The 25,427-nt window shown below is 39.5% G+C and overlaps 1 protein-coding gene across 1 annotated transcript in view; it reads right to left on the bottom strand.

Annotated features, from left to right (window-relative positions):
* Positions 1-25,427, bottom strand: part of MORC1 (MORC family CW-type zinc finger 1) — a 170,399-nt gene that overhangs the window by 46,650 nt on the left and 98,322 nt on the right. The window contains exons 17-18 of the mRNA XM_064589446.1: positions 21,726-21,864; positions 139-204 (exon numbers count right to left, since the gene is read on the bottom strand). Of these exons, the coding sequence (XP_064445516.1) occupies positions 139-204; positions 21,726-21,864 (205 nt within the window). The remainder of the gene's footprint in view (positions 1-138; positions 205-21,725; positions 21,865-25,427) is intronic.

Consider the following 25,427-nt stretch of genomic DNA (forward strand, 5'->3'; position numbering starts at 1 on the left):
TAATGGCAGTTAAAAATATGTGTCAGTGCTTCACTCTCTGAACCTCATTAACCATGGTGACATTTGGCCCTTGATAAAGTCTTACCCTTCATATGGGAAACATGCCACAAATGGCTAAATCCTACTTTAATTACTCACCTTAGATGCTGAAGTTTGGCAGGTAGTAGTGAATTCAGTGATCCTACTTGTTGGTATAAACTGAGGCTTTTATGGAAAAAAATCATTAGATAAATGTAAGTAAAAATAACTTTCAACTGGAATATTACAATAATCCAATAATCTTCATTTCTTAAAGGAGTTTCAAGGTTGCACACCCTCACTGGTAATTGTTTAAGGGGTCCGTTGTAGTTTAGATATACTGCAACAATGTTCTGATGAGTGGTGAGTGGGTAACATAAAAGAATGCAATGGTTTGTCAAAGCATTATAGATCAGATGTCTGATGAGCAATTTCAGGAACTGCTCTATCAAACACGCCTCCACAGCCCCTGTCTGTTTTTTCTGGAGACCCTTTGTTCCCCACTTGCAGGTCCCAGCATCTGGAATGAATCGGGGCCGGAGCTTCAAGGGACTCTTGAGGGTAGACTGGCCTCAGCGGTATGCCTAATACCTGGATGATGCTTCTGCTCACAGGCACAGCGAGAGAGAGAGGAAGCATTTGCTCTCCCTGGAAAAGAAGTACCTTTTAAACTAATATTTTGATGTGATGATGTTCACGTTTAAAATGATGAGATGTTAATGAAGTACACCGAGAGAAGATAAAGAGTAATACAGGCCCTGCACCCCAGACTCAAGTTCATTCCCCTTGGGATGCGAGCCTGGGTAGGGGTCTGCTTGGACCTCCTTTATGATAGTACACCCGATCATATTTACTGCGTCATAAACACCCATGCCGTAACCAGCTCAGCGACCAGATTCTCTAGGACATAAAATTTACTTTCCTCTTGTAAGTACCCTACCCCAAAAACTGAAGTCCCAACTGATTAAGTGTTGGTTCTGCTCTCTGCTGAGAACTTTTCCAATGTGGATGGCCTGCAGAGATTTTGAAATGGTGCCTTTTCCTCTGTTCTGAGACCCAAATGCCTCTTGGAACGTCCTATAAAATGCAGGTATCTTTCAAGACAACCTTTTCAAAACAATTATTTCGCTTCTATAGCTGCACCCGCCTTCAACCAGGATTTCCTAGTGCATTCCCTCTCCTGACTGGTGACATCACCAAACACCTAGACACCAAAGCTAGGTTAGCTTTGGTCCAACATCACCCTCAACCCTCTCCACCTAATCAGTGATGAACGTGTGGGTTTCTCCACTTAAATCTCTTTTAAATTCAAGATTTTCCCTAGCCTCGTGTCACCATATTGTTTTAAGGTTTTTATCATCTCTTGATTGAACTATTTTCTATAATCTTGTTTTTCTTGCTTTCTTCCCTTCCCCCGAACCCCCAAAGGAAAATTAATTTCTTTATCTTCTATAACCCCATAGCACTGTTCCTTTTTAGATGTTTATGCAGATAACATATTCACATGGAATACACATTTTTTTTTAAAGATTTTATTTATTTATTTGACAGAGAGAGTGAGAGAGTACAAGCAGGGGGGAGTAGTAGAGGGAGAGAGAGAGAGAGAGGCAGGCCTCCTGCTGAGCAGGGAGCCCGACATGGGGTTCGATCCCAGGACCCTGAGATCATGACCTGAGCTGAAGGCAGACACTTAACCATCTGAGCCACCCAGGCGCCCCGGAATACACATTTTTAAAAGTATATTTTTAAAAGTCTCCTTACTACTCCATTCTTCATTTGTCCAGTTCACATTCCACTGCTATTATTTTTCCGTTTATCTTTCCAGAGATACTGTTTTAATCTCATACAGAAGTATATATAAGTAAGTTTTTCCCACCTTTTTTGAGGTAGGGAAAAATGGTAGTATATTATACATGCAGTCTGCATCTTGCTTTTACACTAAGGATACATCCTAGAGATCTTTATTAGTACTTAAAAAAACTTCATTTCCTTTTACAGATGCATCATATTCTAATGTATTGTTGTACAAAAATTTATTTAACCAGACCTGCTGATAAACATTTAGGTCTTCTCAACATTTTACTGTACAAAGTATTTTGTAATGACATGTAAAATAGGTAATTTTGTAAGTAAGTAATTTTGTATTTGTGTATGTCTATATAATCAATTTTTAAAAGTGCAATTTCTGATTCAAAAGGTATATGCATTTGTAATTTGGATAGACACTGTCACATTGTCTCCATCAGGCTTTTTGGTGGTTCAGCATACAGTCATCCTTATGAATATTTCAAGAGCAGTGATAAAAAAGACATTCTCTATTTTGAGAGTAGAGAGTATATATCAATTATATATACATTATTATTATATATTATTGGCTGTTTAGATATTCCTAGGTTGAGGGCCAATTAAAGTTTCCTATTACCAGCATGATTGACTCTTTTTCCATGTATCATTTGTAGGTTTTTGCTTTATGGAACTCAACATTAGCTGATATGAGAGATTCATAACGGATACATCTTTATTATAAACTGAAGACTTTAGCCTAATTTAATGCCCTTCCTTGCACATTTAATGTTTTTTCCCTTGAATTCCAAATTAATGTTAGGCTGGACCCCTATTTGATTTTTGTACATTTGTTTGAAATCACGTTCAATCTTTCTGAATTGCCATTTTAGATGGGTGTCTTCTGAACAGCACAGGATCCAGGTTTGCCTTGTGATGCTACCTCAAGTTCCTTGTTCTTTATTAAGGTAAGGTTTAGGCCATTTGCATTTATTGATACCATATATGTGGTTGGTATTAGCTGTCATATTATTTATTTTGTTTTTATAATTTCTCTTAAGTTTTTAATGATACAGTCCATTTTGTTTTGTGTGGGTACCTCTTCTGATATTATACAGGGTTTTTCTTTTCCCCCGAGGGGCTACCATTACAATGATAATTTTATAAAACCCTTATTCTTAGTTCTTTCCATCTTTAGACAGTATCTATAAGTTTCCTACTCTGGATGATGACAAAATTTTTCTCTACCTTCTTTTCTTCCACTGTCCGGTATTTACTGGTATTCTCTTTCTCCATATTTACATCAGTACCAAAAAGTATGCTTAAATTGCTTCAATGATACCTCTTGATCTCTTTATAAATGAGGCAAACACATTACCTTTCACCTTCTCTCATCCGTGACTTCTTTTTTTGTTAGTTGAATTATTTCTACGTTGCCAGGGAATTTATATTCAGTTTGGTACCTAAGGTTACATATGGTTTAGGCTATAGTTTAACTATAGTTATAGCCTATAGCCTATAGTTAAATATAGTCAGTGCCTATTTCCAGTTTTTTTGCTGTAGAATTTTCAGGTATCTCTTGGCTGGTTGAAGTTTGATCTTGTTTTCCTCTAAAAGGGATTTCTGGGGTTTTTTTCCTGTTTTCAAAACTATTTGTTTGTAGGCTTTTTATTTGAGGGGTGTTGTGGTGAATATAAAATTCTTGGTTTATACCTCCTTTCCTTGAAGGTCTTATAGTTCTTACTTTACTATCACCCGAGCAAAGTTTTCTGTAGAAAATTTGAAGCCAATCTGATTTTTTTTGTCTCTATAAGTGATTTGATCTTTATGCCTACACATCAAAACATTTTACCTTTTTCTGTACAGTTGAGTAACTTTTCTAGTATATGTCTTATGGTTGACTATTCTTGGGATAGTTTATGCTAAACATGCAGTGTACTGTTTCAAATATGTAGCTTCAAGATTTTTTGTTTTTAATTCAAAGTTTTCCTGATTTATAACTTTATTTTTTAAATTTTATTTTATTATGTTATGTTAGTCGCCATACATCATTAGTTTTTGATGTAGTGATCCACGATCCATTGTTTCCGTATAACACCCAGTGCTCCATGCAGTTACGTGCCCTCCTTAATACCCATCACCAGGCTAACCCATGCCCCCACCACCCTCTCCTCTAAAACCCTCAGTTTGTTTCTCAGAGTCCATGGTCTTTCATGGTTCGTCTCCCCCTCCGATTTCCCCCCCTTCATTTTTCCCTTCCTTCTCCTAATGTCCTCCATGTTATTCCTTATGTTCCACAAATAACTGCAACCATATGATAATTGACTTTCTCTGCTTGACTTATTTCACTTAGCATAATCTCCTCCAGTCCCATCCATGTTGATGTAAAAGTTGGGTATTCATCCTTTCTGATGGCTGAGTAATATTCCATTGTATATATGGACCACTTATCTTTAAAAATGTGTTCTTCCCTTACTTTTTCTTTCAATATTTCAATTATGCAAATACTGAATCTCCTTTTCCTACTTCTATTATCATTTTCTTTGTAATTATAAGAAGTCCTTCCTAATTTCTATTCATTTTATTTGCTTTTTATCCTCTATAGCAGGGGATAGATAGCAAACTTTTTTGTGAAGATCTAGACAGCAAATATTTTAGACTTTGTAGACCACATACAGTCCCTGTTACATATTCTTCTTTTTTCAATTATCCAATAATGTAAAAATCATTTTTAGCTTAAGGGCCATACATGAATAGGTAGTGGGCTAGATTTGGTCAATGGGTAATAGCTGACTCCTGCTCTATATCCCCACTGGGTTTATCAGAGTGATAATCTGCCTTTGTATTCTTTCCAGTTGTATGATTTATTTTTTCTATTTCTTCCTTGAGTTCTACCAAATCATGTTTCATTTTCATTGTCTCTTGCTATTTCAACATCTCTTCCTAAGTGCTTATATTTCTTCTTTGAGGTCTTCCTTCATAAAAATAACATTGTTTTACTAAGTAAAAACTTGTTTCCAGATGTGTATATAAAATTTCCTTCTGATCTGTGTCAACATTTCTTTTTTTACATTTCCAGCTGTACTGAGATATAATTGACATACAGTTCATTGCACATAACTCAAGTGTACAGTTTGATAAGATTTGACATGTATAAAGTCATCGTAATAATCAAGATAATGACCATATTGATCATCCCCAAAAGTTTCCTTGTGCTCCTTTGCAATCCCTCTCTACACTCCTTCCTACCCCCTGATCTTTCTCTCAATATAGAATTTTCCAGAATTTCTAGAATTTTCTAGAATTTCATTTTCTAGAATTTTCTATTAAGTGGAATCATATAGTATGAAATTCTTTTCTGGTTTCTTTCACTAGGAAGAATTATTCTGAAATTAAACCATGTTGCTATGTCAATCAACAGTTCATTCCTTTCTATTGATGAGTAGTATTCCACTGATTAGCCAGACCATAATTTGTCCTTTCACTTATTAATGGTCATTTAGGTGGCTTTCAGTTTTTGGCTATTATAAACAAAACTAATATGAGCATACAAGTTTTTTGTGTAGACATATGCTTATGTTCATATGTGTATTTGCTTGGTGAAGTATCTGTTCAAATAACTGCCTATTTTTTAATTATGTTGTTTGTCTTCTTACTGAGTTTCTAAAATTTTTTACATATTCTAGATACATGTCTAGTGTCAGATATTGTTTTTATAAACATTTTCTCCCAGTCAGTGGCTTGCTTTTTCAATTTCTTAATTGTGTACTTTGAAAAGCAAAAGTTTTTTAATTTTAAAGAAATCCAATTTTTCAAAACTTTTTTTAGAGCTGCTGCTTTTTGTATCATATTTAAGAAATCTTTGCCAAGCCCTAGGTCACTGAAATGTCTTCCTATATTTTATTCCAGAAGGTTTATAGTTTTAGCTTTTACATTTAAGCTATAGCCCATTTCAAGATAATTTCAGTACTGAGGTAAGAGTCAAGGTTCATTATTTTGGGGGATATATGGCTATCCAAGTATTTTGGTAACATTTGTTGAAAGGTTATTCTTCCTCCCATTGAAATGTATTGGTCTCTTTACTGAAAAACAACTGAATAAATATGTGTGAGTCTATTTCTGGACTCTCTATTCCACTGCTCTCTATGTCTTTTTTTTACACCAACATCACACTGTCTTGATTACTGTAGGTTTATAATAAGTCTTGACATTAGGTAGTGTCAGTCCACCAACTGTTCTATTTCAATGTTATTTTGACTACTGTTGGCACTCTATATGAATTTTAGAATGTTGGCAATTTCTACCAAAAAAATCTTGCTTGAACTTTGACTGAGGTTGGGTTAAGTCTGTAGGCCAGTTGGGGAGAATGACATCTTAGTAATATTGAATCTTCAAGTCCATGAACATAGGTCATCTCTCCACTTACTCATTTCATGTAATTTTTTCAGCAATGTTTTATAGTTTCCAGTCTACAGGTCTTGTGTATTTTTTTGTTAAATTTGTCCCTAAGTATTTCACATATTCTTTTATTTTTTATTGACTATATTTCCTATAATATTTCACATCTTTTAATGCTATTGTAAATAGTATTTTTTTTAATTTTAGTTTTTAATTGTTTGCTGCAAGTATGTAGAAACAGTTGATTTATACATACTGATTTTGTATGCTTGCAACCTTGCTAAGCTCATTTCACCAGTTTTAGTCACTTTTTTATAGATTCTATCTGATTTCCTACATGGACTGTCACAACTAAAAAGAAAAAGTTTACCTCTTCATTTGCAATCTGAATGTCTTTTATTTCTTTTTCGTTCTTTCTTGCACTGTCTAGAACTTCCCGTACAATGGTGAATTGGAGTGATGAGAACAAACCTCCTTGCTTAATGCCTGATCTTAGGAGAAGAGAATTTAGTCTCTCACTGTAAGTACAATTCTAGCTGTAAGTTTTTTATAGATTGCCCTTTATCACATTGAAACAATGTTCTTCTGCTCCTGATTGGATGTGAGTTTTTATCAGAAATGGATGTGGTTGATTTTTCTCGTGTCATTTATATTTTACTGGATTTTTTTCTCTCTTTTCTTATGGAATCTTATTTTTATGTTATATATTTATATGGTACCTTGTTCATATTTTACTGGAATCTTTTTTTTTTTCTTTTTGTAGGATACCTTTTTTAGCTGCTATGCTAGTTCATTTCTTAAACGTGTAAGAGTTAGGTTTTCCAGGGCTAGCTCTTTGTCAGTTTTCTATCACAAGGGAAGATAGGATTCTAGGCAAGGTTTTTTTTTTCCCCCACAAGCCAAACTTTTCTTCTTATCTCTCTTTACACACACACACACAGCTCTGCAAATATGACTTTTTGAGTACTTTCCTGTGCATTCCACATCACTTCTGTGAACCAGAGCAAGTCCAGTAGGGCTCCTGTTGCCTCCTGGCTAGAGCAGAGAGTGGTTATCATTATTCCATCTCCAGAAGTTCCCTTCTTCACTAAGTGTATTTGTATTAATTCTTTAGATGTGCTACTGCTGGGCTGTTTCTTGCATTTCTCTCTCTGCCTCCTGTGGAGTTCCTGCATTATACTGACAGCTTTGAGCGGCCCTGAGCAATATTTTAGTATATGTCCCTTGGTAGGATTGAAATTTGAGGTTACATTTTTGTTGTCTGTTTTCCTTGTTGTCCTTAGAAGACTTTCAGAAAAAGAATGGGAAAATGCTAAGTCTGGATAGCCACATTTATACCAGAAGTCTCCTATTAAAACAATTTTACCTCTCTTTATTATGGTATGTATCACACTTAGAGTTACATGTTAACATGTGTGTCTCTCTCAATAGACTATAAACCTCCAAACTCATTTTTTATCTGCGGTACCTAACACAATGTTTAGCACTTTACAGGTACTCAATAAGACCTTGACGATTGAAAGGATAAATAGATGTCCCCAGAGCCTATGGCTCATCTATTCCCCACAGTTGAAACACTGTCACATGTATACTCTGCATGCATAATGTGACTACTTCTCCACTCCTGTTGGATATTGTCACATCTTTGAGATGCTTTGTATTAAATGCCAGTATATACTCTCCTCCAATGCTTGCATCACCCTGGGACGAGCTCTGTTCCTGATACAGCAAAATGGATTGAGCCTAGCCTAGTAACAACATATGATACCATTCAATTATGTGGGTTTGCATCATTTTGGGTACCGGCTTAAAGATAAAGACTTTTGCTACATAGTTTTTTTGTAATGACTTTTGACCTGTACTAATCACCCCACTAAACTAGAATTGTGGGTAAATAAAAAATTTATAAACTCCATAAACTTTCCTCTTCTGCATTAATTTCAGAATGGTGTTTCTACCGAACTTCACACATTATAGAAAAACACAGCAAAGATTAAAGTGACTCAACTACATTTTGAGCAGGAAAAAAACATCAATAATGATGGTCAAAGAAAACATTTTAAGGAAGACAGAAGCCAATACCAGACACTGAGACGGCCTCCAGACGTCAGGAATAATGCCTCCAGATGAAGGCAAAATTCACTCATAATGAGAAGAACACCAGCAGTAGTTGGGGGAGGAGGCCTGCAATGACAGCCGTACTGAATACATTTCCCCAGACGGTTCCATACCCAGAAAGGTTCACTACAGTCAATGAATAATTTCACTATATCTACAGTTAAAGGTACACCCTATCCTTAATCATACTGGATCTAAGTCTTTGACCTCTCTGAGTCCTGTTCATCTTTCTCCTTAATCTCATCACATGCTTTCCTTCACCTTGTAACTCCAGGGATTGCCCAAGGTAAGTGACCTGACATGAGTCTCCCCATCTCTTAAACACTCTCTGGCTCTGCAGTCCTTTTACTTCCTTATAATTTACATTTCTTCTAATTCTCTCAGGATTATCAAGGCTCTTCATAGCTATCGAAACTTGTATTCTGCCTCAGTTCTTGTCTTTTCTTTCACTTTATCACACCCCCTCTTGGCTTCCCTTGCATTCCCCATTCTGCCTGAGAAAAACAATTCATCACTTCAGCTGCACTCTGCCGCACCCAACATGACAAACCCCAGCCTTAAATCCATCAGATCACTGATCAGTTTCCCTGTCCGCTCAGAAATTTCAGGCTGCTAAAACTTGCATAACTGAAAAAGGCATTGGTCTCATCCTCTCTGGATTTATTATTTTACTTATCATTAGTTAGCTTCTGTGCCCCCTGACAAAGGTTGTTCCAAATCTTCACTATGCCCTGTACACAAAGCTTGCCTCTCACCATCAGTTGATGGCCCTGATTCTTCTTTAGAAGAAACAAAACTAGATTAGTAGGTTCGTATGACTCCCCGCCGCGCCCCCCCCCCCACTTACCTTCTCTCCCACAATCCCAGAGGGAAAAAATGCCCCTCCTCTTACCCTGAGTTAAACTCTCTAACTGGGTCCCAGTAATCCTTCCTTCCTGTCTTTGCTGGAATCTTTCTGTATCAGTCAGGCCTCATCTCTGCTGTGAAGTTTCCCCAATTTCACTGGCTCCCTTCTCTTAGTCCAGAAACACTGTCAAACCTCTCCCAGCCACAAATTTACCTCAACCCTACCACCTAACCCTCTAGTTACAAACTTATCTTTCTTTCTCCACTCCTTCAGTACAATTTAAAAGTAGCTTATTACTCATGGCTCCCACTTTACTTCTCATTGACCCCTCAACCCACCTAGCTTCCTCTAGGAAACTTATCTTGCTGATCTGAGCAATGGCCTTTACGTTATAAAAACCAGTGGGATCAAGACAATGAGAAGGTAAGGCACAGACTAGAAAAAAATATTTGCAAAAGAAACATCTGATAAAGGATGTTTATCCAAAATATACAAAATAAAAAAACCTCTTAAAATTCAGTAAGAAAACAATCAATCTGATTTAAAAATAAGCCAAAGATCTTAACAGACACATCACCAAAGAAGATACACAGATGGAAAATAAGTATATTAAAATATGCTCCACATCATAGGTCATCAGGGAAATGTAAATTAAAACAATAATAAGACATAATAAATAAATAGCAATAATAAGATACCACTACATCTCTGTTAGAATGGCCAAAATCCAAAATATTGACAACACCAAATGCTGGTAAAGATGTGGGGCAACAGGAACAATCATTCGCTGCTGGCAGGAAAGCAAATGGTACAGCCACTCTAGAAGACAGGTTGGCAGTTTCTCAGAAAGCTAAACATACTCTTACCATTTGAACAAGCAACAGCACTTCTTGGTATTTACCCAAAAGAGTTGAAAATATAGGCCCACATGAAATTCTGCACATGGATGTTTATAGCAGCTTTATCTATAACTGCCCAAACTTGGAAGTAACCAGGATCTACTTTGGTAGGTGAATGGATAAACTGGTATATCCAGACAATGAAATATTATTCAGTGATAGGAAGAAATGAGCTCTAAAGCCATGAAAAGATATGAGGAACCTTAATGCATATTACTAAATGAAAGAAGCCAATCTGAACAGTCTACATGCTGTATGACTCCAACTATATAACATTCTAGAAGAGGCAAAACTATGGAGACAGTAAAAAGATCACAGGTTGCCAGGGGTTGAGTGGAAAAAGATGAACGGAGCACAGAGGAAGTATTTTTATGGCAATAAATATACTCTGCATGATACTATAATGATAGATATATGTCATCGTACATTTGTTCACACCCATAAATTGTACACCAACAGTGACCCTAAGGGTCTACAGTCTCTGGGTAATTATGATGTGTCAAAGTAGGTTCATCAGTTATAACAAATGTACCACTCTGGTGAGGGATGTGAATAACAAGGGAGGCTATGCATGTGTGGGGCAGGGAATATATGAGAAATCTCTGTATCTTCCTTTCAATTTTGTTGTGAACCTAAAACTGCTCTAAAAGAAATAATAAAGTCTTAAAACAAAGTGGACTTAGTGCAATGCCCAAATCATAACAGACACAAAGGTAATACTTGCACACTTGATTTAATAATCCAGCAGAATTAAATCAATCAGATCACTGGTCATTTTCCCTGTCCGCTCAGAAATCTCAGGCTGAGCTGGGGAAAGGGGGAAAGGGGAGAGACCAAAACAAAACACTATAAAGCAAGATTAGAAAGAAAGTTTTCTAAAGCACTGAGACAAAAAGTAGGGTATTTCAGTTTTATCTACTGAAATACCTTCTGTAGAAACAGGGATGACATATAATTAGTGAACTAAAATAAATTGGCCCATGTTAAGTGTACTAAATGAAGTTGACCTTAATGAAAAACGTTACCAGTTTCCTCAAAAGTGTTCCCTTCTTAATTAGAGACAGGTATTTCTACTGATAGATGCATTTCTACTAATGGATGAAGATTAGTCATGGAGCTGGCCTATACTTTTTTTAATATAGTTTTTTTAAAATCATGTATATGCTTTTTTTATTTGAAAAACACATTTTTACATCTTTAATTGCATATTTTGTAAAACAGAAATCTATGTAACTATTGATATGCTTCGAATTCAGTCTCATTTACTCAAAGGGTAGTTTCCTAACAACAGCATGTTTTTTATCATCACCATCATCTTCAGACTTCAAAGAATCATCATCACCCTAGAAAGCTTGCTAATACCAGCATTCATTTTTCTAGGACACTTACAAACTCTCCCAGAAAGACTCTTAAATTTCTTTACATGATTGGGAAGTCCTGAAAATCACAGACTGAATCAGCAAAAGCTGCATCAGGTGAAGTATCTCCAGCAGCAGAAAAGCTGAGGGATCCCCAAGCTGGGAGGATTTGTGGTACATAAGAATCATCTGGGGAGCGAAGTAGAAATGCCAAGATGCCCAGGCTTCAGTCCCCAAGACTCTTGTTCAGGCAGTCCTGCAGATCCCAGGTAATGTGTGTTTTTACAAACCCGTGACATTCTCATTTAGATGACCCAGTCATCATAGAGTCACTGCCCTGGAAGGCAGGGGGTTCTCCCCTCTAATTGTATCTGTGCTTTGTGACATTAGAGAGAAAATACTTCTATGCATCTATACCATTAGGGCTTTCTGAGCAAATTTTACTAAAACTTGAGACCTAGAATAGAAGAACCAACCTTGGAAATTGATTTATGACTAATCAGTAGTGAGAGAGCATCTGAAGACATTACCTCCAGAGAGATTTACATCCTTGGAGGTGTATGTTTACATTTTAAGGAAAGAATGGAATTTGAGACCATGAGGACATTGCCTGGTTTATAAAGCTGGAGAAGCTAGTCTTATCTTCCCCTAGAAAGATATATTTATATTCTAAAGGGTAAGAATAAGAATGCAGGATGCCTCCCAAAGAGCAAAGGGGTATGTGTGTATGGAGGGGAATAGGAAGGTGGCTGTCCTTCTCCTAGATAAACATCCAGATTCTTTTCTTTTCTTTGTCCTTTTTCTCAGAGTTCTTTACCAGTGGTACAAACTTGGGTATATATAGGACAACATCTGATCTGACTCATCTCATCCATTGCCTCAGGGATTCAAATTAGGACAAATGCGAATCAGCACAATTATTTGCTATAATTAAATAATAATTTCCTTTGCTCCAGAAACCTCATGTTTATATTCAGAATAAAATGAACAAATATAGATATTTAAAACTTAACAGCTTATAACAAACATGGTCAATATTCACAGGTTCTAAAATTTCTATAGGTCTTTGTAAACATCTAGTTTAATCCCCTTCTTTTTATTATTTATTTGAGAGAGAGAGAGAGAGAGACAGAGAGAGAGCAAGTGCCGAGGGTGGAGGGAAGAAGAGAGAGAACTGCAAGCAGGCTTCACGCTCAGCCCGAAGACTGACGCAGGGCTCCATCTCACAACCCTGAGATCATAATCCGTACCGAAATTAAGAGCTGGATGCTCAAATGACTGAGCCACCCATGTGCCCCTAATCCCCTTCTTTTTATTGGGCTCAGGGATACTAGGATCAAGCAGGCCTGAGGTCTGCTGCCCATAAACAAGAGCTGGGACGTGCAGCTAAGGATCCTGACATCAGGCCAGTGCTGTTCACCATATTCAGCTGCCTCTACCATCTTTCAGAGTCCCCCTAAGCATCCTCCCTCCGTACCGCCTTCCAAAGAGATCACCGCCCTCCATATCTGCCTAATAGAGACAGAGCTCCTCAAAAAGAAAAATTATGATTGTTGCTAGCTATTAATTTCTCAATTTCTCCCACACTGAAGAGCTATCAATCTAAACTGAAAGTTAAGATATCAGAGTAGTTCAAAGAGCTTTGAAATAAGAATCAATCTCTCCTCTCCTGTTTATGTGACTTAAGCCAAGAGAAGGACATGGCTTAATAGAAGAGGGAGGGGTCTAGAGCCTGACTGTGTCAGAAGACTGTGTTCTACAGTTAACACCACTCTTGGCAAGTTACTTCTCTGGGCCTCAGTTTCCTCTTCTATGAACGAGGAATCATAAACATCATAGGACTGTATAGGGTTTCAGTGAGCTGGTACTCTTAAGGCTCCTGTAACAGTGGTACATTCCAAGCAGTACTGTCATTTAATCCTTCCATTCATCCTTCTCCTTTAACTCCTCACCTACAAGAGGGAAACAAACCATAAGAGACTCTTAACTGTAAAGAACAAACTGAGGGTTGATGGAGGAATGTGGGTGGGGGATGGGCCGAATGGATGATGGGGATTAATGAGGGTACTTGTTATGATGAGCACTGGGTGTTGTACGTAAGTGAAGAACCACTGAATTCTATTTCCAAAACCAATCTTGAACTGTATGTTAACTAACTAGAATTTAAATAAAAATCTGAGGGGCGCCTGTGTGGTTTAGTCGGTTAAGCATCTGCCTTTGGGCTCCTTGCTCAGCGGGAAGCCTGCTTCTCCCTCTGCTGCTCCCCCTGCTTGTGCTCTCTCTGTCTCTGTCTCTGTCAAGTAAATAAATAAATAAAATCTTTAAAAAAAATTAATTTAAAAAATTTGAAAAAGAAAAAAATTAATAACATCCTCATCTACAAAATACATACAGTTAATCACTCAGGGTAGTTTTTGAATTCACCAAATATACATGGTTATGGAAATTTCCGGGAAGAAACTGGAGAAGAGAAGGGAACTGGAAATATGAAAAATATGCAATTATCTTTAATACACAAAACCCTGTGGAGATCAAATGGCCCAGTATATGCAGAAACAAGTGGCAGATAAACCATGGAACAAATGAAGCTTTGGCTTCAAGACCCCTCCCCGACACAGGCCCCCTCCAAGGCTCTGTCCCCAACTTCATACTTATGAATTTTGCAGTTTCTTTTTGGATGGACAAAACTGTACAAACTTCAAGGTCCAAAACATCTAGATCTGCCCTTGTTAAGAAACATTTTAAATAAAACTTATTTTCAAATACCAGGAATTATTACTAATAGTCTTGGCGAGAATACCTCCCTGAGGATTCTCTGAATAAAGGAAAGGTGACTCTAGACCATTAGAAAGAAAAGGTCATAGGCAAATAACAGTTAAGTCTCTGGGTCTGGATGAGAGCCCTCAGGTCTGTCAAGAGACCGCCCCGTGTTAGAAGGCTGGGTCCGGGTGAGCAAGAGTGACTGAAGGAGCGGGGGTTAAAGCGCTCGCTGGTCAAGGACAAGGTGGAAAATAGAGATTACGTGTGAACTTCACTCAAGCCTACAGGAATTAGAACAGAGGAAGGAACCAGACTCAAAGTAAGAATACGATCAGGTGGTAAAGGCTTAACAACATTAAATCAAGAGGCACAAGATGTGGGGTTTGACTTCAAAATCAGAACAATCAGGAAGTACAGTTCCTTAAACTGAACTGAAAATGTGAAGCTGGGTCCTGAGTAAGAGGGGAGATGAGGTCTAACAAGATGAGACACGGAATTCGAGCTTCGAGGGGAAGACTCAGGAGCGCCCGTGCTCAGTGGTGCTCAGTGGTGCTCAGGCGGGAATGGGCTCAGAGGCACAGCGTTCCTTTAGAAGGGACCAAGGAGTAGCCTGCTTTGGAAGGAAGCCAAATATCTGAACCTTACTCTGAGCACTCAGGAAACGGGCCCCGCGATGCTTCCAGGGTACCAGGCAGCCTCTGGCCATCCCTAAAGAGCATGCACACTAATGGAGAACTGGTTGTACATGCAGTTCAGGTGCCCAAGGAATTTTTATAGGGCAGAGATCTACTAGGTGTACTTGCATTGAAGCCCAAATTAGTATTCCCTCCAGTGAAAAGCGTTTCAGACAACACACCTGAACTTCTCCTCCCTCCATCTCTGTGGATGTGAACAGGAATCACCGACTGACATGCAGAGTGACGGATGTACTGTGGCAAGACTGCTTGCCTCCGTCAAAACTGCTTCTGTCCTTCTTGGAGGAAGGACGAGTTCCCTCTGGACTCCCATTCCTAGTGGCCCCCAGCACCTGCCCTGGGACCTGCTTGGGACACCTAGAAGCAGACAGCATTGGATGGAATCTCTTGGTCCCAACCTCCAGGGCAGAATTGGGTGACTTATGAAGCCAGGAAGAGGGACTGTCCTGAGGCCCTCACACCACACTGCTCCCTGCAGGCTTCTGTTCTGGGCTGTTCTGAGGTGCCTCTAACTACGGGCATTGTGCCAGTTTGTGCAGTAAGCCACGAACGATGCTGTTCGGGCAGGGAGTGCGACATCAGCTCCTCAGGAGAGGATGAGTTAGAAAATAATCTGGACAAAATTTAAAAATTTAAAAAAAAAAAAAGAAAGAAAGAAAATAATCTGGACAAGCAATTCCAGTTAGGAAGGTGAGCATCTTCCGTGAGACATCTACTGTGCCCGACACTGAGCCAGGTGTGCAGGTGGGAGGTACAGGAGAAAAAGAACACCTGATATCCACCCTCAAGAAACTTCTAAAGTGCCACACAAGCAATTTGCTTCATGTCTCATTGGCTGTACTGTGAACACGGGGCCCACAAGTGTGAGTATATTACACATTAGCCCTTTTGGAAAAAGAGTGCATCGCCGCGGAGAAATGGGATCTTTGTAGCAAGAGTAATAAAGTATTTCAACTACAGCAAAGGTAATAGCTTCTTGTTAGACAAGGGTCTTTAGGTATCATAAATTTTCAATCACGGCAGTTTATGTAAGAAGGCTGAAAAGTGCTCCTGATGAATAAATATATTTTCTAAGGCATCTGTCTCTGTGGTTTATACGGATTTGAAATCTCAGCATCCTACCCAATAATGACACATTTAAAAGATTAAATTCTAAATGGGAAAGTGCAGAGTCTTCATTACACAGTTGTATTCAGATATGCCATTTCAATTTGAAAAACACAGCTAGAAGTTCAGGAAGCCTTCTCTGCTCTACATTTACTGCAAAAACAACCAATGTGGGAACTGTCAGATGGCACACTCTCCTTTTTTGTGTCCACAGGAGCACTGCAAAAGAACAGAATGCTATTGCTGGAAACCCTTTTCCACAGGCATGATACTTTACACAGGCTCTGCACTTGATGCAAAGACCGTGAACATGACAAATGAAATCCAAATACAGTCTCCACACTCCCATGCAAATGCCACACCTTATTCTGACCAAATATAAGAACACCGTGGTCTCTGATAATATATGCAGAAGGTGTTAAGTCTAACCTTTGCAGAGTCAACCAATTCAGTCAAATGAAAAATATTTGTTTTTGTACCTATTTTGTGAGGAGTTCTGCATAAATCAAACTATGCCTTCAATCTTGCATTCACTGTTTGGTAAATACTTATTATGTGAAAGGCCTAGGTGTTTGGGGAATGGGGAGATGAATAAAAATGGCCTCTTCTTTCTAAACATTTACAGTCTAAAATAGGAGACAGAACAGATACACAAGTAACTATCATACCAGTTAGAGAGTAAAACATGTTCTAAGAAAGACCCATTCAGGACAAAGAGAACTGGAAAGACGACGACATTTTCACAGGTAGGGAATGAGAAAAAACTTCATACAGGAATGACATTATTTTTGGATCTTGAAGAAGGGAAAAGAGAGAGAGGCCGCTCCAGACACAATGGAAGGAACAAAGGCACTCAGAACAGCAGGGCGAGGGAGAACACACCTAAGGAATAAGGCAAGGCTCAGGGAGATTCCTGCAGAGGGGAAGACACTACAGATGACCTTTGAACAACATACGGATTGGGGCCCCAACACTTGCAGAGCTGAAAATCTGCATACAACTTTGGACTCCCCCCAGACTTGACCATTAATAGCCTATTGTGGACCGGAAGACTTACTCGTAACAGTCAAATGAACACTTATTTTGTATGTTAGATTGATTACATACTGCATTCTTATAATAAAGTAAGCTAGAGAAAAGAAAATGTTATTAATAACATCGTAAGGTACTTTTACAATACTGTACTGTATTTATCGGGGGGAAAAAATCCACAGAAGTGGACCTGTGCAGTTCAAACCCGTGTTGTTCAAGGGCCCACTGTAATGCTAGAAAGGCAAACCGTAGCGGATTAGAGAGAGCCCAGACTGTAGGATAAGAAATATTAATCAGGGGGCGCCTGGGTGGCTCAGTTGGTTAAGCGACTGCCTTCGGCTCAGGTCATGATCCTAGAGTCCCGGGATCGAGTCCCGCATCGGGCTCCCTGCTCGGCAGGGAGTCTGCTTCTCCCTCTGACCCTCCCCTGTCTCATGCTCTCTCTCTCTATCTCATTCTCTCTCTCAAATAAATAAATAAAATCTTTTAAAAAAATGCTAAAAAAAAAGAAATATTAATCAGAAAGATGAACCCAGAGAGACTCAGAGGATACATAAGTGATACAGCACACCGTGTACAGGCAGGATTATATAAATATGTACCCATAACATTACTTCTGGAGAAATGGGTTAGAGAGTAGGCTTTATTCAGGGAATCAAGTTATGATCTGTTTTATAATGACTAAGGGCTTTAAGTGGATTTAAAGTGGTACCAAAACACCCTGAACGAGATGCACCTAAACTATGTGCCATGTGCATGATTATGACGCAGTCATCCTTGTCGTACAATAGAAGGTGGATGAGAATCTAAGTCGTGAGTTAAAACTGAGAAAAGGGCAAATTTGAGGACTGGAGTGTTCCTGGAATGCAGAGAAATTGATTTTGTAACTCTACTCTATGGTTTTAAAATTATTGTTTAGGTTTACTGAAAAACAGAGTAACAATTATCCAGGTAATGGGCCACTTAGTAGCTGAGCAGTCAAGAGTGACACAATGAAAATGAAAATGCTTCATCGTGTGGCCAGCAGGTGGCACTTGTCACTCGATATAGAAAACAGCAGGTCCTGAGGAATGAATTTGAAATGTGGAGCGAGGAACAGATTATTCATTCATCTCTTCAGAAAGAGAAAGACTGGGGAATGGGCTGTTTCAGAAGCACAATTTATAGATAGGGTCTTGGGTTGCTTATCAATTACATCTTGAAATTGAGCTCTCCTATTGGGTTACCGAACTTCAGTATTTTCCTTAACAACTAGGTTTTGCAGTGTATCGGTTTGTTGCCTTTGTAAATGTTCTTAGGTCCTTTCTGTATTTATCCTTAGGAGACTGAGCAGATCCGTGCTGAAATTAGACAAAAAGGAAACAAATTCCAACTTCACCATTTAAAAACGTGTGATTGATTCAAGTTATTTAACATCTTTGAACTTTACTTCCCTCTTTGGCTATAACTGATGTAACTGTTCTGTTTTGGGGATTACATAAGATACCATCTGTGGAAATGACAGCTTTGGACCTACCTACCTCATTTTCTCCTAGAGGACCAGATCTAACCACTGAGATACCTCTTTCACCAGAACAGCTCCCTGACTCACCGTAAGCACTGTCTAACCAGGGCATCAGGTAGGTGGTGCTCCTAGAAGTTAGTCACTCGACACAGCAGTAGGGTGCGTGAGGGGTGGAGAAGAGGCTGCAGCTGCCAACTTCACATACTACTACCATAATACTCTCTCTCCTACCATTATTCCGTCACTCCTGCTTGTCTGTAACACAAAGCCCAGAACCACAGAATCTAAGATCCAGAAAGGTCTTTGATGAACGTAGTCATTTCCCAGATCAGGATGCCTTCGGCCATGAAAGATGAAATACGAGAGAGTAAGAAATGGGATGTGCAGATTTAGGTCATTTTTATATTTGTTCCCCAGTCTAGTCAATGGATAAGTAAGTAGGCACTGGCAGAGTGAGGCAGGGAGAGAGAACCAGAGGGGGCAGACCATAATTCCATGGCAAGCACCTTATTATTTCCGGATATTGGGAGAATGGGCACCACCAGGAGACGCAGTGAATCATGGTCACACACTAGCCAGTTCCCGATTTTCCAGTGGTATCTACCCTGCACCTGATCATGTCTGCACGGTACCTACAGGGCACCAATGCCCTCCTTCTCTGGCTTTCCCAGCCCCGCCTGGGTTGTACTCCAACAGAGCTTCTTTTAAAGGGCAGTCAGGAAGAGAGTAAATTCACAATGAATACTGGATGGTTTTGAGTCTTGTTTCTGGCATCAGGCAGCTATCACCAAAATACAGTTTTTGAATACTTTCATGGGTTATTTTTGTGAAAGGGGGATTGAGGTCACCTTCCAGAGGTCTACTAGTCAACATATTTTATAATGAGTTACACGGTCTTTGAAACAGAGATGTCACACAGATGCTGAGTCTGTTTTTTTAAAATACGTAAGTTTAGCATGTAATTTAAAGGATTGGCACCGTGAAGGAACAAGTCAGTGCTGATCTCCAAGTCTTCTTTTATAATGTTTTTCTCACCTATAATGCCTGCCCTGTCATTTCTCCCAATTCGCCGAAATAGACTTCAAGACACAAGGTAAGTGCCACTTCTTCCGTGAAGCCGTTTTTTTGACTAAAGCTGCCCTCACTCTCTCCGTGTAATAAACAGCTCTGGTGGTTTCAGTTGTGATCAGACAGATACTTTCTGACCATCGCGTGGCGGTGGTCACTAATTTTCAAATACTGTTAGGCTTGGTCCACGAAAGGACTGTTTATTATCTGAATGCATGTTCTATTTATTGACCCAACAACTACTGAGTATCTACTGCTTGCCAGGCACTGTGTAAGGTAACAGATTTACAGTGAACAAAACCAAGACTATCCCTGCACTCACAGAGCTCACACTGTGGTATGAGAGTGATTCCGTCTTCCCTGCAATGCTCAGCATGGGACAGACCCAAAGGCAAGTATGCGCTCAATGACCACCTTAAAATTAACTGATGGCCTATGGTTAGCGAACTCTAAACAAAGCTTTCCTTGATGACCACAGAATTAGGGTCAGTTAAGGGCACTGAGTACTGGGAGGTGAAGATGCTAGGATTACCTACCTTCACGAAAGGGGGCAAGGGAGGAGGGGGAGGATTCCTAGGTCCTTTGAACTGATGGGAGCTAGTCTCTAGGCAAGGACTGCTAAACTTCTTTGTTTATACGTCAAACAGACTGAATCTATAAACCTGGCTTATGAAAAACTCAACTACCAAGAAAGAAAGAATAAGCAGAACGGATGGCCCAAATAGGTTACCCCAACAGTTACCATCAAAATCTCTACCTTAGTAATAAATAAAACACCCAATACTAAACAAACAAAAAGGTAATCAAAAACTTTGTGATTGGTACTATTACCATCCCAGGGTCAGCTCTGACCTCCATAGGAAAGAAAAAAGCATTCAGAGACTGCAACAAAGACAGAGGCATTTCAGGAGACACCGTCTGCCTTCGCAAATCTACAGGGAGTGGCAAACAAGAAGCAAAAAAACAAATGAAGACATTCCACTTTGGAAAGATCTGACTTTACCTGCTTGTTTATTATAGAAACTGCAGGCTGTGATACCCTCACTTCTGACCTCTGTTATCAAACCCACAACTAGAGGCTCTAAGAACTATAGAAAGTTTCACCAATGGGGGGGAGGAAGGGGGACGGGGAATGCTTAAGAGAATGTGTTTGCAAAGTGACTCTCAGTGTCTTCCCCAGAGACCCAGAGACTCCAGACTAAAAACGAGGGTCAGGTTTCCTTGCCAGTAATCCCAAGTGGTGCTGACTTGCCTGGCAGATCCCTAGCAAAGTGGGAGAGGCAAAAAGAAATGAGATAGAAAAGAAAGTTGATCTAAAAGCACAGGAATACACATAATAACAATAAGGTATTAAGCCTGAGAATCTTTATCCCTGCTCCATAAGAGAATTTTCTATTCAAGTATTTTATTTCCTGACATTTACAGAGGAGTCAACACATTTGGACATATGCTGCTGACCTCCTCAAGTTCTATTTGAGGAAGCTGACAGGCTCTCCAGTTCAAAACTGCTGAATTTGGGTATTAAGTCTATAAACAGAGATCTAATTACTTTATTAGTTAAGAGATTAAAACAATATTTCTGCACACCACTTTTTCTTTCCCTTGAAATTGTCATGGTTACTTATATTTCCTGATAGTTATGTTTTATTTATTGAATTTTCTTAACAATTAAGTGACACTGACTTTCTGTATTAATAGGCTAATATTTTTTAAAAGAACAACTCTTCACCTCAAAAATCCACCCTCAGGGAGGAAGCCCAATGAAATAAAAAGAGCCTAGCTTTTGGAAACATACCGACTCATGTCCCAGTCTTGACCGTGTCACCCATACAAGGCTCTCTGTGAATCTGCAGGGTGGAAATAAATCGCCCTGTTTCTCTCATGCACTGTTGTGTAGAAGGGCTTAAATATGACAGGTAGCTTTTTTTTTTTTTTTAATTCTTCTCCCTTCCTGAGCCCCTGGGGCACTAGTACTTGTCCTTAGAACAGTCCTTAGAGCCAAAATTAAAAGAAAGTGATAAAAAAGGATGGAAAAAAGAAGCTACACAATTTACAGGGGTGAAACACATTAGCTGATTTGCACACATAAAACCAACAGCTCTGGAGTTCAAGTAGCTTCTGGAAAGAATAACAGCTCACCTGTGGCTGCGAGTCTGCCAGTCGACTGTGATACCTTTGGATCGCCTCTCGAAGTTGTTTCTCTTTCTCAGTTTTTGATGGTGACACCGAGCTCATGGTGCCCAGAGGGATGGAAGGCAGGCGTTCTGCCTGATGACAACTTCACAATCAACAGGAGACATCGTCAGGAAGAAATATAAAACTATTGTCTATAAAAGATGATTTACTTCTATAAAAAGATACTCTTTATGCCTTATATCCAAAACTTGAATACAAAGGAAGAGCAGTGTATTGATGACCTGAGGTTAACACATGACGTTAAATCTCCAGTTCGCGTGGAAAAAAGCTTAAGGGAAAATGTGGAGGATGGTATATTTACAAGAATGGGAGAATATATTCATTCTTTCATGACTGCTTCATTTATCCTGCGTGATCATGAAACGAAGCCTTTTGCAAAAACGCTTTTAGATTATTGAAGCTTATCTCATTATTGCTAAACATTTTTTCCCCAAAAAATGTCAGGTAGGAATCTATAGGTCTCTGTAAAGGACACCAAATAATTCTGCTTCTGAAACACGTGGATCCACTGCGAAGGCTGAGTGTGAAGAGCAGGGACCCCTGGGATGGGATGCAGTGCTCAGTGACAGCCTTGCAGGTCACCGCGCCCCGGGCAGCCCTTCATCACAGATTAGCCCCATGATCCGGCGGCAGCAGGTGCACATCCTTCTCTCCCCTGCTGCTGGCAGCCTCTGTGCTTCCCTGCCTTACTGCTGTGCTGTTCCCACATGCTATATAACCACGTAGAACTGTATGTAGATGCACAAAAACCAGACTGTGGATGAGAGCCTCCCTCGTTATAGTGACATAAAATACTAATGACTTTGGAAACATATGGCTCAAGAGGTTGGAGGTCCTTTGTTTTTCCCCCCTACTTTTGGTTCCATGGCTATGTTCTGGGGAGCTGAGTTAGCCAAACTATCAAAAAATGGAGATATTATATTGTTTCCCTTGGTTTCAAGGCTTGTCAAGGTTAAGAAGTTCAGCTCCCCCTGGGCATGGCTCTATTCAGGGTATGGCTGGGAAAGTTCCGGAGTGGAGCAAAAGGTCAAAGTCAGTTCTAAGAGCCTGCTTTACACAAGCGTTTTTCTATTATTGACTGGAACCAAAAAGAGGGGGGAGGGACAAAGTTTGTACGAAATAAATGTGTTGTTAACCTAGGACAGGGACGAGGAGGTTGAGCCTAGAAAAAGGGCATTCTCCCTTCTGAACCAGTGCAGGAAAAGCAAAGCAGATCAAACCCATGATTTCTGTTTTTCAGAACTGCTGGGTATGTTTCCCTTCCCCCTAGCAAGAGAGGAGAGTGAGGAGCTACAATCAGATTCAAATACGACTGTGAAAAAACAATTGCACCCACATATGGTATTTGTTGTTATTGTTACTTTAAAAAAAAAAAAGGTGGTAGAGAAACCAATCAGGGGGCATCTACTGTAAATACAGCCACCTGCAGTATGGATTTGAAGACATCTGTGAGGTGGTACCTATAAAATGAACATTAACTTAAAAACATTAAGTTTTTATTCAAAAAAGAGAAACCTCAAGTATTTTAATAAAACACACAATCCATTCAATGATCTTTAAAGATTTTAACTTGCAATACGACCCATGGAGATTTTAAACATCCTTTTCACAGTTCAGACTTTTTTGGTTTTATCAAATGATAGGCATCATTTTTACCCTGCTGGTGATCCCTATTTCCAAATGCAGATAAACGCACAGCATGGATGTAGTGGAAGTATGTTGATACCTATTTCTCAGGTACCGTGATAAAAAATGTCTAGCCTCCCTCTGTGTTTAAAGTGGAAAAGAAAAAAATGCTCTGGTGGTCCAAAGAAGAATGGCTTCATTTTACCCCACCTGGGTGACCAGCTCAGAATAATACTACCATTTGTAAGATGGTGCATTTTGTCACCACAGAGCATATGACTGGCATGAGGCTTCCTGAAATGTAAAAGGAGGCCTTTGGAATCTAAAAAACAAGACAAATGAATAAACAAATAAAAAGCAGAATTAGACTTATTAATACAGAGGTTGCCAGAGGGAAAGGGGTGGGAGGATGCGCAAAATGAGGGTAGGGGATCAGGTGATACAGGCTTCCAGCTATGGAATGAACAGGTCCCGGGATAAAAGGCACAGCATCGGGAACACAGTGATACTGTAAAAGCATCTGCATGGTGACAGATGGGAGGGTCCCTTGCAGTGAGCACAGCACAACATATACAGATGCCGAATCACTGTGTGGTACACCTGAAACTAATGTAACGTTGTGTGTCAACTACAGTCGAATAAAAAAATTTAAAACACACACACAAAGAGGATGCCTTCAGACACCGGGTAGGCAGAAAGAGTGCAGGTTTGCATCCAAAGGCTTGGCTTCAAGTCTCAGCTCTAGGGAGGCATCCTGGACAAGTCCCTGGGCCCCTCCTGGCCTCACTGCTTCCCCCTCTGAGAAGCGATGCAAGTTCATATGGTTATCGTGAAGAGGAAATGAGATAACGTATGTAATTGCTGTGTAAGAGAAAACTGTTATTATGTTTCCTGCCTAAGTTCTGGTTACACAGACATTGTTCATTTAAATGCTGTTCATTCGCGTTAACCCTGCTGACAATTGGCAATTAACTGCTGACAATAACACTATACTTTCTGTAAATACAGACAATGCCACGTTTTACCCCATTACTCAGGCCTTCCATTCACTGAATGCTGCCTAATAACCATACTGTATTTCTCATCACTTTCATACACTGATTTTGCGGGATTCTATCTGAATCCAATGGCATAAGGTCTTGCTATTTCATGGCACATTGTCAATGTACACACGGTCCATCCTACCATACTGAATTAGAGCTGCAATGACCTCCAATAAGGGAAGTATCAACTCTCAAGTAAGTGCCCTCATAATCAGGAGTTTTTCTTTACATGTCCCCTAAATCTCTTGCTGTCACATTAAGCATATTTTTTGTCCTAATCTTTTCAGTGGAAATGAAATACACCTGGTCAAAATCATGTCATTATATTTCAAGAATCAAGGACTTAAAATATAAGACAACTCTGCATTTTAAGCTTTGAAGGACCATCAGTTTTCTGTCGACGTGGCTAAATTTCTCTTGCCTGTCATCACCAGGGGCACTATTTGGATGTGTAAAAGAGACAGAATTGATGCAGCTTTGAAACTAATTTTGCAGTGCTCTGTGATCGCATCACCACTTTTCAGGGAGGAGAGGGTGAGAGTGTGCCAATTCATGGACAATGGTAAGCTGGAGGTAAGGAAAACCGTAGAGGATAGATACCAGTTCTGTGGGTCCAAGAATGCCCCAAGACTGGGCTAAGAAGTCACAGACATATGTTAGATCTGTGGAAAGGGACCTAAATTCTCACGTCTTATAACTAAGAAGCTCCCAGTAACCAGGAACTTAGTAAACTTAGTAAATTGTCTTTCTTTTTTTTTTTTTTTACTTTTTTTTTTTTTAAGATTTTGTTTATTTATTTGAAGAGAGATAGACAGAAGAGCACAAGCAGAGGGAATGGCAGAGGGAGAGGGAGAAGCAGGCTCTGCACTGAGCAGGGAGCCCTATGCGGGACTTGATCCCAGGACCCTGGGATCATGACCTGGGCTGAAGGCAGACGTTTAACCATCTGAGCCACCCAGACGCCCAGTAAATTGTC

This window comes from Mirounga angustirostris, unplaced genomic scaffold, assembly GCF_029215605.1.
Source record: "Mirounga angustirostris isolate CCGP_5_RB_7025 unplaced genomic scaffold, mMirAng1.0.hap1 SCAF_1, whole genome shotgun sequence".
In the NCBI taxonomy this organism is placed as follows: domain Eukaryota; kingdom Metazoa; phylum Chordata; class Mammalia; order Carnivora; family Phocidae; genus Mirounga; species Mirounga angustirostris.